This window comes from Jaculus jaculus, chromosome 8 (assembly GCF_020740685.1).
Source record: "Jaculus jaculus isolate mJacJac1 chromosome 8, mJacJac1.mat.Y.cur, whole genome shotgun sequence".
In the NCBI taxonomy this organism is placed as follows: domain Eukaryota; kingdom Metazoa; phylum Chordata; class Mammalia; order Rodentia; family Dipodidae; genus Jaculus; species Jaculus jaculus.
In genome coordinates this window covers 46,326,747-46,345,468 of record NC_059109.1, presented here as the reverse complement: position 1 = coordinate 46,345,468, position 18,722 = coordinate 46,326,747, and the positions used below count along the sequence as shown (strand labels likewise).

Below are 18,722 nucleotides of genomic sequence, written 5' to 3'. Positions count from 1 at the left end.
ATAGTGGATTCCGGGTCAGCCTGGACTAGAGTGAAACCTCACCTTAAAAAAAAATGTTTAAAAAAATTTTAAAGTGTTTATAATGGTGAATCCCACTCTTTTAGAGAGGTGTTAGCAGTTTGCCTGTCACAGAACTTCAGGCCGCTTGCTAACTGTAGGCAGGGCATAATTACTTGATTGCTGCAGTGTTGATGGTCATTTTTGTTATTTGTTATCTTTATAAATAATAATGAACCTTTTGTACAAATATTTTGGTTTCTGCTTATTTCTATGGAATACTTTGTAGGTATGTAACTTTTGGATCACAAAGTTATATACATTTTTACTTTCGCTATATATGCCTTGAATGCTAACCTGAAATATCAGTTGTCTCTCCTTGATATTGCCATATTAATTTCTGTTCAACCATTTTTTGTTATTGGAAAGTTCATATGAAGTCAGTACTTGAAGTTTTAATTTTATTTATTTATTTAGGTCTTTTTTTTTTTTTTTTTGAGGTAAGTTTTCACACTAGCCTAGACTGACCTAGATCTCACTCTATAATCCCAGACTGGCTTTGAACTCACAGTTATTATCCTCCTACCTCTGCCCCCTGAGTGCTGGAATTAAAGGTGTGTGCTACCATACCCAACTTGATTTTTTTTTTTTAACAAATGTATTTTAGTTGAAAAGAGCTTTGCAATCAGTGTTGGTTGTTATTTTTAGGTTTATTTATCATGTTTGATATAGGCAATTTAGTACTGGTTTCTCATTTTGCTTTGATATTTTACATTAAATATTTTGGTTAATGGCTGGAGATTATGTACATTGTTATTGATTTCTTAATTCTCATATGACCTTGTCTAATTATATGTACACTTGCTGTGATTATAAATTATTAATACTTTCATAACTTTGATTTTTCCTTAGAAAAGTAAGCTAATTTGAAATGCAATATTAAAAATTTAGCTGGGTGTGGTAGTGCACACCTTTAATCCCAGCACTCTAGAGGCAGAGGTAGGAGGATTGCCATGAGTTCAAAGACAACCTGAGACTACATAGTGAATTCCAGGTCAGCCTGGGCTAGAGTGAAACCATACCTCAAAAATATTTTTTAAAAAATTTATATATAAGACCAATTTTTTGAAGCTTTTCTGCCTATAGACGTTTTAATGGGTTTAGAATCACATATCACTACTTTGAAAACATTTATTTAAATACTTTTGGTATATTTGCATAAAGATCTTTGTACCTCTTTTCATAGGCATGCATTCCTCAGGAGCAACTGAACTGTTTGTTACTGGACCTTTGCCAACTACTGGAACACTTCCACCACCTGCCCTCTCTGCTTATCAACATCCTGCCACCTTTAGCAATAGGAATTTTGCTACCACCTCGCCTTTGGTGCTTCAGGATTCAACTTTTAACACTACAGCAAATGGAATTTTAAATCATCACGACCCTTTGCTACAAATTAAGACTTCCCAGGGAACTGTTCCAACTGCTTTGGCATTTGAGCGCCTGGGCAGTTCTGCAGTAAGTAACAGCATACCACCTCAGTCTTCAACATATCGCTCAGCTCAAGAGTCAGCACCCCATCTCTTACAACCTCAATTTAGTTTGTTGCCTTCAGCACTTGGGGGAGCACAGCAGACTCCTCAAGCCTACGGTTCAACTCTTTTTACTAGTTCTACTGCTTCCATTGAGAGAGCTCTTCTTCGAGAATGTAGTGTTATTAAACACCACCAGCGGCCTTCAGGTACCCAGTCTATTCAGGCGCAATTGACTGGTTCACAGCATTCCTTACATAGTTATCTGTCAAATGCAAGTTTAGGTAATTTTCAGGAAACATCCAAGCAGTCATCTTTATCCTGTAGTACAATTGGAGATTCTACTCAGGTGAGCAATGGAGGATTACAACAGAAGACCCCTCAGGTCTCAGTGGAGCTTTCTCAGACATACTCATCTGGAATTCCATCATCAGGGTATCCTCCTTCTACTGTAAAAGTAGACGGCTGTTCTACAAAGCAACCACTAACATCAACTACCATCTTGAAACCTCAAAGCATAATTCCTCCCGTGCAAACACTAAGCTATTCTAAACCTTTACATAACCAGAGTTCCGTAATATCAGGTCAAGCACAAATTTATTCCACAGCACAGTTACCAAGCCTTTTATCAGTTAGTCAGTCCCAAAATTATGGGTTAGTACAGCCACATAATGTTCCATCTATTGTTCATTCACAGGTTTATAGGTCCAGCAGGGTTGAGAAATTGCCATCATTATATAAAACATTGACTTTTTCTGGGTCATCTCAGCCTGTAACTTCTGAAAATCAAACACTTAGTTATCCATCCAACCAGCATGAAGTATTGTCTTCACTTACAAATGAGAATTACCCTGCTCAAACAAGAGACCTATCATCAGTTAGTCAGTCTCAAAGTTACTCATCTGGTCATTCTCAGGGTTTAGCACCGGTTAGCCAAACACAAGTCAGTTACTCATCTCAGTCACAAGTTTTGCCAGTTGTTAGCCCTTCAGAAAGCTACGCATCTGGACAGTCTCTGACCTTAACAGCCCCTTCTCTTTCTTATTCTTCTGCCTCTCGGGCTCAGAACTTAGCAGATTCTAGCCCAAACCAAAATTATGTTGCTATGCATTCTTCCCAAAATACTCAGACTCAAGGGTCATCACCTCCCCAATCCCAAAAGTTTTTGCCTACTGTGCAGTCACCATCGTTTGCATCCTCTACTCACTGTCAAACATTACAGAGTAATATACCTTCCCCTGATTCAAAGCCTTATGCTGAAAGAAAGCATGACTCAAATGTGTACACATCTTCAAAGCAAGAAGGTGATTTTCCAATGCAGGAATTACAGGCACTACAACCACAGGCTTCTCTTGAATCATCAAGCCAAAGGGTATCTGATGGGGAAATGAATACTCAAGAATCAATTTATAAGGCATCAAAGGCAGAGGACAGATATTCTCAGAGTGTAATCAGAAATAATTCCCATCTTGAAGATCAGGTTGTTGGAGTTGCTTTACAAGGGTCAAAAAAAGAAAACATAGTTGGTTCAGTGACACAACTTAACCAACAAATTGGCCAGCCCAATAATGCTGTAACCCCTGATCTTAAGAAGGCAACTAATTTAATGCAAACTCCACAAGTAAGGTTGAATACTAAAGACCTAAACCAGCAACACTCTCTAACACATAAGGTTCAGGAACAGCATGAGCAAATAATGAATGTCTCCTCTCTCATACAAATTCCAAATCATGCTTTAGGGCATGGCCGTCAGGCATCTCTACCTAGTACACAGATTCTTCTAGACCCTGCCTGCGATTTGCACATTTTGCAGCAGTCAATGCTGCAGGCAGGCTTAGGACAAGGAAAGGCCTCCTTACAAGTACAGCGTGTTCAGAGTCCTCAACAAATAGTGCATCCGTTCCTTCAGATGGATAGTCATATTCAGAACAACAGTGACCATTCTCAGCAGCAGCAGCAGCAGCAGCTCCATCCTCCGAGTTCTGATATTATGAAAATAGACCTTCCTGAGTCTTCAAAGCCAGCACAGCAGCACCTGGCAACAAAGAGCCCTTTCGGTGAAGCTGATTCAAAGAGTCAGTTTGTTTCTCTTGGATCAATGTGTTTTCCAGAAGCAATGCTTCTCAGTGATGAAAGAAATATTTTATCAAATGTAGATGACATCTTAGCAGCTACTGCAGCAGCTTGTGGGGTTACACCCTCTGATTTTTCTAAGTCAGCTTCAAACGAAGCCATGCAGGCTGTAGAAGGTAGTGATTCTAAATCTCATTTTCAACAGTCATTAGATGCCAGACATGTGAATTCAGATTTTAATGCTATAACAGCAACAGTAGAAAAGCCACAGAATATAAATATTTCTTTAAATGGAAATCAGGTTTCTGTAAACCTTTCACCAGTTCCTACCCTTCAGTCACAAATGACTCAGCAGCATATAGAGACACCTAGTCAAAACATACAGCCAACTAAAGTAACTTCAGCAGCAAGTGGACCAAATCATGAAGTCCAGGAGCAAAGTTCTGGCCCCTTCAGGAAACAGTCTGCCATCAGTCAGGAATCTGAAGAAGACAGTGAAGTTCCTATTGATAATACATTAACTAATAACAGAAGCCAAGAGTTTGTTTCTAGTAGTAGGAGCATAAGTGGAGAGAGCGCTACATCAGAGAATGAGTTTGCCTTAATGGGTGATGACAGTAGTATGGCAGTGAACCACACAAGGAGCACACTTGCCCTGCTGGCCATGGCCCAGCCTGGAGATGCCACCAGTGTCATGGCTGAAGAAGAGAGTCAAGATTTAATACATTTTAACCTTCCAAAGAAAAATGCTAAAGGAAAAGGGCAACTGAAAGAGGAAGAGCCTAATCAGAAACAGCTGAAACGGCCTACCCAAAGCAAACGCCAGCCTCCAAGGGGAACAGACATATATGTACCATATACTCCTCCTCCAGAAAGCTGCCATGAAGGCTATCAACACCAGGAAAAGATGAGGCAGAAGATCAAAGAAGTCGAGGAAAAACAGCCAGAAGTTAAGACAGGATTTATTGCTTCTTTTTTAGATTTTCTGAAATCTGGGCCCAAGCAACAGTTTTCTACTCTTGCTGTTCGAGTGCCTAACAGGACGAGGCGACCAGGCACCCAGATTGCCCGTACTTCTTGTCCCCCACCACTTGCAAAGACTTCGTCCACAGCACCTACACCATTGCTGTCTGAAACTGGAGTTATCAGTTCATCAGAAAAAGTTGATAATGAACTTAAAAATTCAGAACATTTATCTGCATTTTCTTCTGATGAGGAAGATCCTGGAGTGTGCAGGCATGACATGTATAAAGGCACTTCTGCTCCTGTCACAGCACTGGATGCTGCATCAGATAAAACAAAAGCAGCAGGTAAAGTACTAAACACTCACAAGTAAGACTACTGTTTTCTATCTACAGGCCACATTTTAAGCAGTTTAATATAGGTCTGAAGATGAGGGTTTTTTTGGACAAAATAGATAAGGAGATATCTTAGAAATTTACTTTTGAACTTGTAACAACAGATGCTACACTTGATCTTAGCCCAAAGGTCAGGAAGTAATAGGGGTTGCTTTTCCCCATTTCCCTTGCATGTAGGATTTTAGGTGGAGCTTTCCTTTTATATTTTTTTTTAGATAGGGTTTCACTCTAGCCCAGGCTGACCTGGAATTCACTATGTAGACTCAGGGTGGCCTTGAACTCACAGTGATCCTCTTACCTCAGCCTCCCGAGTGCTGGGATTAAAGGCATGCACCACCATACCTGGCTATCTTCCTTTTTGGGGGGAGGTTAAAAATTTATTATTTTTATTGACAACTTCCATAATTATAGACAATAACCCATGGTAATTCCCTACTTCCCCCTGACTTTCCCCTTTGCAACTCTACTCTACATCATTTCCCCTTCCCCTCTCAATCAGTCTCTCTTTTATTTTGATGTCAACATCTTTTCCTCCTATTATGATGGTCTTGTGTAGTGTCAGGCACTGTGAGGTCATGGATATCAATAGACTATTTTGTGTCAGAAGGAGCTCATTGTAAGAGTCCTACCTTTCCTTTGGCTCTTAAATTCTTCTGCCACCTCTTCTGCAATGGACATCTGAGCCTTGGAAGGTGTGATAGAGATACTTCAGAGATGAGCACTCCTCTCTCACTTATTCTCAGCACTGTGGTACCTTCTGAGTCATCCCAAGGTCACTGTCATTTGAAAAGAGAAGGTTCTGTAACCAAAAGTGGAGTAGCATTAATATATGGGTATGAACATCAAGAGAAGTGCTTACTGGGCAGTTTGGTGAACATAGTATATGCATTTAGCCAGACAGCAGCAGACATTACACTCTTAGGGCTCATGACCACCCCTATTGTAGGTTTTCCCCATAATAGACTGGATATGTATCTGTAGAGGGATGAAAATAGATCCTTACCTCTCTCCATGCACAAGAATTAAGTCCAGATGGATCAAAGACCTTAATATCAGACCTGAAACTCTGAAACTGCTAGAGGAAAAATAGGAGAAACCTATTTATCAGCTCTAACAGTTTGCTGGTAGAGTCTTTAGGCTCCTTTATCTATAGAATCATATCTACAAACAATGTTAACTTGATCTCTTCCTTTCCAATTTTTATCCCTGTATGTTTGTCTCTTGCCTTATTGCTATGGCTAGGAATTCTAGCACTATATTAAATAAAAGTGGGGACAGTGGACACCCTTGTCTTGTTCCTGATTTTAGTGGAAAAGCTTCCAGTTTTTCCCCATTTAGTGACATGTTGGCTGTAGGCTTGTCATAAATAGCCTTTATTATATTGAGATATGTTCCTTCTATTCCCAGTCTCTGTAGGACTTTTATCATGAAGGGATGTTGGATTTTGTTAAATGCTTTTTCTGTGTCTAATGAGATGATCATGTGATGTTTGTCCTTTAATCCAGTTATGTACTATATTACATTTATCAATTTGCATATGTTGAACCATCCCTCCATCTTTGGGATAAAGCCTACCTGGGCAGGGTGAATGATCTTTTTGATATATTCCTGTATTCTGTTTGCCAATATCTTTTTGAGAATTTTTGCATCTATGTATGGTAGGGAGATTGGTGTGTAATTTTCTCTTTTTGTTCTATCTTTGCATAGTTTTGGTATCAGGGTGATGCTGGTTTCGTAGAAGGAGTTTGGTAGGATTCCTTCTTTTTCTATTTTATGGAAAACTTTGAGAAGCAATTGTGTTAGTTCTTCACTGAAGGTCTGATAATTCGCCATCTGGGCCTGGACTTTTTTTAGATGGGAGAGTTTTGATAACTACTTGCATCTCCATACTTGTTATAGGTCTATTTACGTATTTAATCTTATCTTGATTTAATTTAGGTAGGTCATATAAATCAAGGCAGTCATCTATTTCAGATTTTCATGTTTAGTGCAGTATATGTTTTTATAGTATATCCCTATGACTTTTTGAGTTTCTCTGGTATCTTTTATGATGTTGCCTTTTTCATCTCTAATTTTATTAATTTGTGTCTCTTCTCTCTTTCTTTTAATCAGATTTGCTAAGGGTTTATCAATCTTGTTTATCTTTTCAAAGAACCAACTCTTTGTTTCATTGATTGTTTGGATCTTTTTGTTTGTTTTGTTTTTTATTTCATTAATTTATTCCCTAATCTTTATTATTTCTTCCCATCTACTGATTTTTGGTTTGCCTTGTTTTTCTTTTTCCAAGTCTTTAAGGTGAAGCATTAAGATGTTTACTTGTGAACTTTCTAATTTCTTAATATAGGCTCTTAAAGCTATAAATTTCTCTCTTAGGACTGCCTTCATTGTGTCCCAAAGGTTTTGGTATGTTGTATTCTCATTATCATTTGACTCTATGAATTTTTTGATTTCCTTCTTGATTTTTTTCACTGACCCATTCATCATTTAGTAGTGTATTGTTTAGTTTCCATGATTTTGCTTTTCTTGCTATTGATTTGTAGTTTGATCCCATTGTGATCAGATAGAGTGAAAGGAATTATTTCAATTTTCCTGTATTTGTTAAGATTTGCTTTGTGTCATAATATATGGTCCATTTTAGAGAACGTTCCATGTGCTGCTGAAAAGAATGTGTATTCTGTAGCATTTGGATGAAATGTCCTATATATTATCTGTCAGGTCTATTTGTTCTATGACCTCATTTAATCCAGATGCATCTCTGTTTATTTTGCTCAGATGACCTGTCAATTGATAAGTGTGGTGTTGAAGTCATCCACTACAACTGTTTGGTGTTATCTGTGACCTTAGTTCTAATAGTGTTTGTTTAATGAAATTGGGAGCCCCTATATCAGGTGCATATATGCTTAGTATTGTAATGTCCTCCTCTTGGAGTGTTCCTTTAATCAATATAAAGTGGCCTTCCTGGGCTGGAGAGATGGCTTAGCAGTTAAGCGCTTGCCTGTGAAGCCTAAGGACCCCGGTTCGAGGCTCGGTTCCCCAGGTCCCAAGTTAGCCAGATGCACAAGGGGGCGCACGCGTCTGGAGTTCGTTTGCAGTGGCTGGAAGCCCTGGCGCGCCCATTCTCTCTCTCTCCCTCTATCTGTCTTTCTCCCTGTGTCTGTCACTCTCAAATAAATAAATAAAAAATGAACAAAAAAATATAAAAAAAAATAAAGTGGCCTTCCTTATCTTTCCTAACTAATGGTCTGAAGTCTACCATGACAGATATTTAGTTTAGTGACCCCTGCTTGTTTTCTGTCGATTTGCTTGAAACACCATTTTCCAACCATTCACCCTAAGATAGTGTACATCCTTTGTAGAAAGGTGAGTTTCTTGGAGGCAAGAAATTGAAGGATTTTAACTTTTTAACCCAGTCTGCAAACCTACGTCATTTTGTTGGGGCATTGAGGCCATTGATATTAAGAGTTACTACTGAAAGCTGTGTATTTATTTTTGCCATTTTCTCTTTGCCTTCAATTTTTACTGGCTTTTTACCATAGGCAACATAATTTACATAGCATGCTATCTAGACTTCCCTGGTCTGAAACATTTTGATAGTCTTTTTTGTTGTCTTTTCTAGGTAGGGTTTCACTCTAGCCCAGGCTGACCTATAATTCACTGTGTAGTCTCACTGTGGCTTCCAACTCATGGCAATCTTCTTACCTCTGCCTCCCAAGTACTAGGATTAAAAGTGTACACCACTACACCCTGCCTAGATAATTTTTTTTTTTAAAGCTGCCAGGCTTCTTTTTATTTTAGAGGGTGGGAGATAGATAGAGAATTGGGCCTCAGTCACTGAAATTGAGCTCCAGACACTTGAGCCACATGATGGGCATGTGTGACCTTGTGCTTGCCTCTCCTTTGTGCATCTGGCTTACTTGGGATCTGGAAGGTCAAACCTGGGTTCGCAGGCAAGCGCCTTAACTGCTATGCCATCTCTCCAGCCCCGCCTAGATAATTTTTGAATATGATGCATTGCATTGGAGGCCCTGTTGTATAACCTTAGTATATTTTAGTATATTTTCTCTCCCTCTCTCTCTCTCTCTCTCTCTCTCTCTCTCTCTCTCTCTCTCTCTTTTTAAGGTAGGGTCTCACTCTAGCTTACGCTGACCTGGAATTCACTATGTAGTGTCAAGGTGACCTTGAAATCATGGCTTTCCTCCTACCTCTGCCTCCCGAGTGCTGAGATTAAATGCATGCACCACTATGCCTGGCTTTTATATTTTCTTTTTTAAAAATATTTTTATTGACCAGGTGTGGTGGCACACACCTTTAATCATAGCACTTGGGAGGCAGCAGTAGGATAATTGCTGTGAATGAGTTCAAGGCCACCCTGAGACTACAGAGTGAATTCCGGTCAGCCTGGGCTAGTGTGAGACCCTACCTCAAAAAACAAATAAACAACAACTATATATATTCAAGCAGAGAGTGATAGACAAGAGACAGAATGGGCATTCCAGGGCCTCCAGCCACTGCAGTTGTGCTCCAGATACATGTGCCACTTCATGCAGCTAGCTTTATGTGGAATCTAGGGAACTGAACCTGGGTTGTTATGTTTTTTTTTTTTAAATTATTTATTTATTTATTTGAGAGCGACAGACACAGAGAGAAAGGCAGATAGAGGGAGAGAGAGAGAATGGGTGCGCCAGGGCTTCCAGCCTCTCCAAACGAACTCCAGATGCATGCGCCCCCTTGTGCATCTGGCTAATGTGGGACCTGGGGAACCGAGCCTCGAACCGGGGTTCTTAGGCTTCACAGACAAGCTCTTAACCGCTAAGCCATCTCTCCAGCCCGGTTGTTACGTTTTACAGGCATGTTCCTTAACTGCTGACCTATCTCTCTAGTTCTGGTATATTTTCTTATATGCTAATTTTATCTGAATATTAGCATTTTACTATTAGTTGTGGTTATGTGTAGCATGACTGTTCATCTTTTTTGTTTAATTTTTATTTATTTGTTTATTTGAGAGCGACAGACACACAGAGAAAGACAGATAGAGGAAGAGGGAGAGAATGGGCACGCCAGGGCTTCCAGCCTCTGCAAACGAACTCCAGACGCGTGCGCCCCCTTGTGCATCTGGCTAACGTGGGACCTGGGGAACCAAGCCTCGAACTGGGGTCCTTAGGCTTCACAGGCAAGCGCTTAACTGCTAAGCCATCCCTCCAGCCCAAGTTTATTATTTTTGTACTGGCTTGAAACTATATGGAAGTCTTTGTACATACATTTCTCTTGACTCTTTAAATTAATAGAGGAAGGGCTGGAGGGATAGTTTGGTGATTAAGGTGTTTTCCCCTGGACCCACATTAGTCAGATGCACAAGGGGGCACAAGGTCTGGAGTTCATTTGCAGTCGCTGGAGGCCCTGGCACGCCCATTCTGTTAGGGTCTTTTATGCTTTTTCTGTGAATTCCAAGATTAAGAAATTCTATAAAGAATGTCATTGAGGGCTGGAGAGATGGCTTAGCGGTTAAGCGCTTGCCTGTGAAGCCTAAGGACCCCAGTTCAAGGCTCGGTTCCCCAGGTCCCACGTTAGCCAGATGCACAAGGGGGCACACGCATCTGGAGTTCGTTTGCAGAGGCTGGAAGCCCTGGCGCGCCCATTCTCTCTCTTCCTCTATCTGTCTTTCTCTCTGTGTCTGTCGCTCTCAAATAAATTAAAAAAAAAAAAAAGAATGTCATTGAATTTTTTTGGCGGGGTGACAAGGTCTCGTGTAGCCCAAGCTGGGCTCAAATTTGCTATGTTGAAGTCTAACTCTCTGTGTAACCTAAGATGACCTTGAATTTCTGATTCTCCTTCCATCACTTCCCAAGTGTTGGCATGACAGATTTGTGTGTGCCACTGTACTGAGTTTATGCAGTGCTGTTGGTTGATTCCAAACCTTCATGCTTGTTAAGCAAGTGCTCTACCAAAATGAGTTACATTCCCAGGGCTGTCACTGAAATTTTGTTCTTTTTATTTTATTTTATTTTTTTTAAATAAGGCAAAGTAGTTTTATTGAGAAAAAAAAAATCAAAGTGTCAGGGCAAGCATTCTTAGCATTTTGGCCATTTTTTAAAAAATATTTTATTTGAGAGACAGAGAGAGAATGGGTACACAGGGATCTTGCTACTGCAAATAAACTCCAGATGCATGTGCCACTTTGTGCATCTGGCTTTATTTGGGTTCTAGAGAATCAAACCTGTGTCAGGCTTCACAGGCAAGTGCCTTAACTGCTAATAAATAAATAAATAAACTTTTTAAAAAGATTTTATTTGAGAGAGAAAGAATGGGCATGCCAGGACAAACATTCTCTAGATGCATGCGCCACCTTGTGCATCTGGCTTAACATGGGTACTGAGTAATTGAACTTTGGTCTTTGGCTTTGCCCACAAGCTCCTTAACGTCTAAGCCATCTTTCTAGCCCTAACCTACTTTTTCTTAATTTATATTTTTGTCTTAATTCTTTACCTTATCTTCCTTTGGTTTAGTATTATCCTTCTGAGTTCTTGACCTTAGAACTTTATTGTATTTTCTCTGTACTCCAGTGTTGTATTCTGTGTTTGTGTGATGTGTCTGCAGTGTGTACAGATATGAATGTCCCTTGCACATGTGTACAGAGGCCAGAAGAAGATATTGGTGCCTCCTCTGTCACCCTTCATTGCCTTGTTTCCTTGATACAGAGCCTCTCACTGAACCTGGGGTAGTTGCTTTTCATTTAAAATGAGCCTGCCCCCACCAGTGTGGAGTTACCTACATAAGTGGTCATGCTCAGCTTTTTATGTGGTTGCTAGGGATAAAAATCAGGTCCTGTTGGGTATGGTGACACACATCTTTAATCCCAGCACTTGGGAGGCAGAGGTAGGAAGATTGCTCTGAGTTTGAGATTACATAGTGAATTCCAGGTCAGCACTAGAGTAAGACCCTACCTCAAAAACAAACAAACAAATCAGGTCCTCTTGCCTCTCTTCATTTCCTTTATAGCATATTCTGACCACATCCCACTAATTTCAGAGGTGTGTGTGTGTGTGTGTGTGTGTGTGTAGGGGCATATCAGGGTATCTTGCTGCTGCAAATGAGTGCCTGTCTGACTTTATGTGAGTGACTGGGAAATTGAATCCAGGCTAGCTGGCTTTACAAAAAATAACTTTAATCCACTTAGCCATCTCCACAGGCCCATCACCAATTTTTAGATCTGTGCATTCAAACTGGTTTGACATTTTAGTTTTAATTTCCTTTTAAACCTAAGAGTGTGAAGAATAGCTAGGGGTTCTTTAGCTAGCAAATAATAGTTTATTATTTTGAAATTTTAACTTATAACCTTGGGGCTAGAGAGGTGGTTTACTGGTTAAGGCACTTGCCTCTGAAGCCTAAGGACCCAGGTTTGATTCCCTAGTACTCACCTAAGCCAGATGTACAAGGTGGCACATGTGTCTGGAGTTGGTTTGCAGTGGCTAGAGGCCCTGGTGCTCCCATTCATTCTCTCTCTCTACCTCTTTCTTTCTCTCTCAAATAAATAAAGAAAATTAGCTGGGCATGGTAGCATATGCCTTTAATCCTAGCACTCAGGAGGCAGAAGTAGGAGGATCACTGTGAGTTCGAGGTCAACCTGAGACTACATAGTGAATTCCAGGTCAGCATGGACTAGAGTAAGACTCTACCTCAAAAAAAAAAAGAAAGAACAAAAATTAATTTATAACCTTATTTCAATCAAAGAATATGTCTACATTTAGAACTTTATGAAAATTCTGTTGGTGGTTTGGTAAGTGTTCTGTGTATAAATAATCCCTGAGTACAAAATACTTGTAAATTTTATCTATTAATTTTTTTGTTAAATGTAGTGAATTACATGAATTTATGTAAGAAAATATACATGTGTCATGAATATTTTGGAGGCAAATGATGAGTCTGGCATTTAATTGCCCTAGTAAATGTGAAAGTAACAGCTAAAAAAAAGTATGTCAAAATGTTATTAAAGTTGAATTATATACTTTAGGTAGATTTGTATTCTGCTTTTTGTATGGCTAAAAGTTTGTATTGATAATTTTTATAACCTTAAGGTTTCACAAATATATCACAGGTTTAGGATTCAAATCATCACATCTTGGTGACTTCTTAAATACTCACTTCTCAAATCACAGAAGTGTACTAATCTGGATTTATTCTCAAGATTTATAAGCAGTTAGAACTAATGATGTTCACATGAGTACACAGCTATACAAAAATAGAGCTCAGTGAAGGAGAACATTGTAAACATTTTCCAATATTTTAAAACAGGAAAGATTTTTCTCATTAGTCACTAACTAGGTAAATGTTAGTGTTCACTGTGGTATGAAAGTAATTTGATTATCTTTGCTCAGATGTCTACTAAGGTTATTCAAAAAAGAGGATGGATGAACCAACAGTGGTATTCAACCCCAATCATGTTCAAGACAGGGACAATCTAGAACTGTTAAAGCATTCTCAAACTGATTTCACTGACATTGCAAGTGGTATTAAAAACAAAACAAAAAATACATACAGTTTGCTGGAATTTTATACTAATCAGTAGAGGAGGTAGTGATTTAATGTGTCAGAACTTAAAATACATCAGCATACTGTAAACAATTCTAAAACATTGTAGGTAACCTTTAAAAACCCATGTAGTGAAAAAGCATTTGGAATTTATATAAAATCAATTTTAAAAAACAAAAGAACTAATTAGTACATTTACTCAAATGAAAGAAGCTTAAACGTTACAGAAATAAAAAATATTAGAAAAAAATATATAATAAAATGAATATAAATTAGCCAAATCCATGGATATTTCTAGTTAAACATTCATACGAATATATAACCTTTTATCTTTTTTTAAAAAATATTTTATTTTATTTATAAGAGAAAATGGGCACACCAGGGCCTTCAGCCCCTGCAAACAAATTCCAGATGAATGTGCCACCATGTGCATCTAGCTTATGTGGGTACTGGGGAATTGAACCTGTGTCCTAAGGTTTTACAGACACATGTGCATCTGGCTTATGTGGGTACTGGAGAATTGAACCTGTGTCTTAAGGCTTTACAGACACATGCCTTAACTGCTAAGCTATCTCTCCAGCCCCTTTTATCTTTATATAAGGATAAAACAAACATATAAATATAATATGAAGATTGTGACCAAAAAAAGGACCACTAAAAAAGTTTAAAAAATGGTGTGGGATATATTTCAATAACAATATCCTTTATGAATGTTAAACCCTTGATTTAATTCCATGATTTTATTGTGCCGGGAGCATTGGGTCGTCTTATCTTTTTAAAGAGATTCTGGTACAGTAATATGTTGGCTTATTAATAATTAAGGCATTTTGTATATACAGTATCAGTATGGACTAAAATAATTTCATACTGATTATTTGCTATGATGCTTTAAACGTTCAATGTCTTTTCAACAGAAGAAGCTGCAGACATTGAAGTACTTTTTTAAAAAATATGAAATACAATAAGATTAATGATTGGTTTTTGTAGTTCCTAGTAGTAAGTCCTGTCTTATCTTCTCACATAGTATAGATTGTAGTCTCACGCAGGACCGCATGAAGCCGCAGCAGTTCTCACTCCATGCTGCACACAGCCATAGAAACTGGTGCAGCAACAGCGAATGGCCTCCTGTGCGCGGTCAGCTGGGTGACGCCGAAGCTGCCCTTTTTGGCTATCTTTCCACTTCAATGTGAGGTAGATTGTTAGGGTTTCATTAGTAGTTTCATCATGTGGCTTTTAAAAGAAAAAAAAGATTTGATTTCTTCCATAGTCGAGAGTGCTCAGAAGACACCTACTTTTGGAAATCATTTAATCTGGTTATGCTTTCAATAACCAAAAGCTCTGTATTAGATGAAATTTCTCAATGCAACTGTAATAAATAAGCATGTACATCCTTGGCTAAATTACCAGTGTCTTCTGGAACCAAAGTAAGATGGTTTTCCTGTCCCCATAACCTACTTAGTTGTTGCTTCCATCATTTATCATTTCTGTTTTGGACAATAGTTCTGACCACCACCTTTTTATTATTGCTTGAAGCCAGTTTAAACCAACTATTACATATTCTGCAAATTTGCTTTTTAGTAATGACTTTACTAGAGGCTACAAGGCTACACAGCAGCCAAGTGAGACATATTGCTTTTCTTCCTGTAAACTATTAGTTTAAACAGGAAGGCAATCTATCACAACCCCAAGATCTTTTCATCCTCACCAAACAGGCAACAAGTTCACTTACTTCTCCAGAAAGCTAAAGCTATATTTCATCTCAAACTCCCGCTGAATGAAACTTGGGCCATTGTTTTCATGATCCTGAGAAACCTCAGAAAAAAAGCCACTGTATTTTGATGATGGGCATTCTGTTTGTGAAGAACCAGAATCACTGCAGTTGACCAAAAATGTCAAAAATGGAGTAATTTTTCAGACAGGTGACCTGCACACGCCCATTCATTTTCTTTTTGCCATGTCACAGTCCCTACTTTTTTTTTTTTAAATTTTTTATTTATTTGAGAGAGACAGACACACACAGAGAGAAAGACAGATAGAGGGAGAGAGAGAGAATGGGCGCGCCAGGGCTTCCAGCCTCTGCAAACGAACTCCAGACGCGTGCGCCCCCTTGTGCATCTGGCTAACGTGGGACCTGGGGAACCGAGCCTCGAACCGGGGTCCTTAGGCTTCACAGGCAAGCGCTTAACCGCTAAGCCACCTCTCCAGCCCACAGTCCCTACTTTTAGGCGACTTTGTTTCTGTAACAGGGACTTAGAAGTAGGTGATAACCTTTCTTTCTGCACAGATCACTTTGTGTTCTTTATCTGGGCTTTTTCATGACTTGTCCAACTGCTTTACTTATGTAAGCAGCCAACTGTTTTGGAGATTTCTTAACCGCCTTCATGTTCTTATTAGTGATCCTCTTTCTAGGAAGATCAATGGAATGATCCTCAGTGTTATTACAGGAGTTCCATTTTTTAATGTTGTTGGTTTTAGATGCAATAATCTCTTAAATACCAGCACCTCATGGTACCAGCTCCTCAGCCCAACCACAGCACTGACCAGCCGTGCCCTGCAGCCTAGAGCATCCCTCCAGTCCCGGCAGGACCCCACTCAGAGCCATTCAAATGCTGCTGCCCATAAATTTTATTTTATTTTTTTTAAATCTCTAGCTGATGGATGTGGTGGTGCACACCTTTAATCCCAGTACTTGGGAGGCCCAGGTAGGAGCACCACTGTGATCTCCAGCCAGCCTAAGATTACATAGTGAATTCCAGGTCAGTCTGGAGCAAGGCTGAGCAAGACCCTATCTCAAAAAAACAAACAAACAAACAATAAAAACAAATTTTTATTTATTTATTTGAGACAGAGAAAAAGCAATACAGAGAGAAAGTGAATATGAGCCAGGGCCTCCTGTCACTGCAGAACAACTCCCAACATATATGCCACCTTATTTATCTGGCTTTTTGTTGGGTACTGGGGATTAAAACCTGAGTCAATAGGCTTTGCAAGCAAGTGTCTTTAACCACTGAGCAATCTCTCCAGCCCCAAACCTTTTCTTTTTCATTAAACAACTTCTGTTTAAGGAAAATATTCCTTTACTAATTTTGCTCTTTTGGAGGAGGTTCAAGGTAGGGTCTCTCTCTCTCTCTCTCTCAGATAAAGAAAGAAAAAACAAAATTGGCTAGGTGTGGTGGTTCATGCCTTTGAATTTTTTTTCTTTTCAAAGAAAAAGAGAGCTGGGCATGGTGGTGCATGTCTTTAATCCCAGCACTCAGGAGGCAGAGAGAGGATGATTGCTGTGAGTTCAAGGCCACCCTGAGACTACATAGTGAATTCCAGGTCAGCCTGGACTAGAGTGAGACCCTACCCCAAGAAACAAAAACAAAAACAAAAAAATTATTTGCAGGCAGAGAGAAAAAGAGAGCATGAGCATGCCCTTGCAAAGGAACTCCAGGCACATGCACCACTCTGTGCATCTGACTTTACCTGGTACTGGGATTCAAGCCTGGGTTATTAGGCTTTGCAGGCAAGTGACTTTCACCACTGAGCCCTCTTCCTAGCTCTTGGTAGTTATTGGAGATTGAATCTAGGACATGACTATTGTTAGGAAGCACTGTAGCACTAAGCCAGCCCTGTACCCCAGCCTCTATCCAAAAGTCATACCTCTGTGTTTAATGGAGAAATAGTCAAAGTTCTTTAATAAAGTGTTGATCCAATTTTATATTCCCATCAACAGTGTACAAGGGTTATAGTTATTCTACATTTTTTTTTTGCCAGTTGTTTGTCCCTATATTATTAAAGCCATCCTAGTTTGTGTGTATATCAGTCCTTCTTTTTTTTTTTTTTTTTTTTTTTTGAAGACTCTCATTTAACCTGTCCTTGAATTCACACTTCTGATCCTCCTGTTTCCAACTCCTAAGTGTTTGGATTACAGATGTATATCCCACCCTCAGTTATGTGATGCTGGGAGTCAAATGTTAGGCCTACATAGCTAAAAACTGAGCTATATTCCCCGCCTATATGTCTTATTTTGATTTGAATTTTTCTCATAACTGTTGAATGAACTTTTGTATGCTTATAGGTCATTTTTAATATCTTTAAAAAATTTTTATTTATTTTTTTGACAGAGAAAGAGGGAGAGAGAGAGAGACAATGGGCATCCCAGGTCCTCCAGCCACTGCAAACAAACTCCAGACGCATGTACCCCTTTGCATCCAGTTAACGTGGGTCCTGGAGAATTGAACCTGGGTCCTTTGGCTTTGCAGGCAAATGCCTTAACTGCTAAGCCATCCCTCCAGCCCTATTTTTAATATATTTTAAAAATATTTTATTTATTTAGTTTATTTGTTTGAGAGAGAGAGAGAGAGAGAGAGAGAGAAATAGGCAGGTAGAGCCTGGTATGGTGGTGCAGTCACTCGGGAGGATCGCCATGAATTTGAGGCCACCCCAAGACTACATAGTGAATTCCAGGTCAGCCTGGACTAGAATAAAACCCTACCTCGGAAAAAGTATTTAAAAAAAAAAAAAAGGAAAGAAATAGGCAGGTAGAGAGAAAAAATGGGCATGCCAGGGCTTCTAGCCATTGCAAATGAACTCCAAATGCATGTACCTCTTTGTGCATCTGGCTTATATGGGTCCTAGAGAATCGAACCTTGGTCTTTTGGCTTTGCAGGCCAGTGCCTGAACGACTAAGCCATCTCTCCAGCCCCATTTTTAATATCATTTTTTAAAAAATTATTTACTTGTAAGCAGAGTGAGAAGAAAAACAGAGAGAATAGGTCCACACCAGGGCTTCACGTGGCTGCAAATGGACTCCAGATGCATGTGCCACATTTTGCATCTCCCAGCCTTCCTTATAATGGGGTCTGCAGATTTCCTATTTCTTCCTTTTTAGTAGTTGCTCCTTTTCAGAATTGGTTCATTTTGTCTGTTGTTTAACTTGTTGGCATATAGTTTTTCATACTATTGCTTTATAATTCTTTTAATTTCAATAGTTTATAGTGCTATTTCAAAGTATTTGCAACTTGCTTGCTTTTTCCCACATCCGGCTGGCCTTTTACAATTCTTCACAGCATTGGTTATCTGACCCTTACTTCTGTCACTTTTATATGCCCCCATTCTTTTAAAATTATTATATTTAATGTTGAATTTGTAGAAAGGATAGGTCCCTTGATGCAGGTTACCACTGCATTCTTAATCCAGGTTTAATTTGCAGAACTATTCTTTTTCTTTTTCTTTTTCTTTTTTTTTTTTG

At 39.2% G+C, this 18,722-nt stretch overlaps 1 protein-coding gene and 1 pseudogene across 3 annotated transcripts in view; one reads left to right on the top strand and one right to left on the bottom strand.

Moving 5' to 3' along the window:
* Positions 1-18,722, top strand: part of Qser1 (glutamine and serine rich 1) — a 71,410-nt gene that overhangs the window by 19,574 nt on the left and 33,114 nt on the right. For all 3 annotated transcript variants that reach the window (XM_045155988.1, XM_004660834.2, XM_045155987.1), the window contains one exon: positions 1,244-4,912. In XM_045155988.1, the coding sequence (XP_045011923.1) occupies positions 1,244-4,912 (3,669 nt within the window). Of the gene's footprint in view, positions 1-1,243; positions 4,913-18,722 lie in introns of those variants that run through there.
* LOC105944179 lies at positions 14,844-18,586 on the bottom strand (annotated as a pseudogene).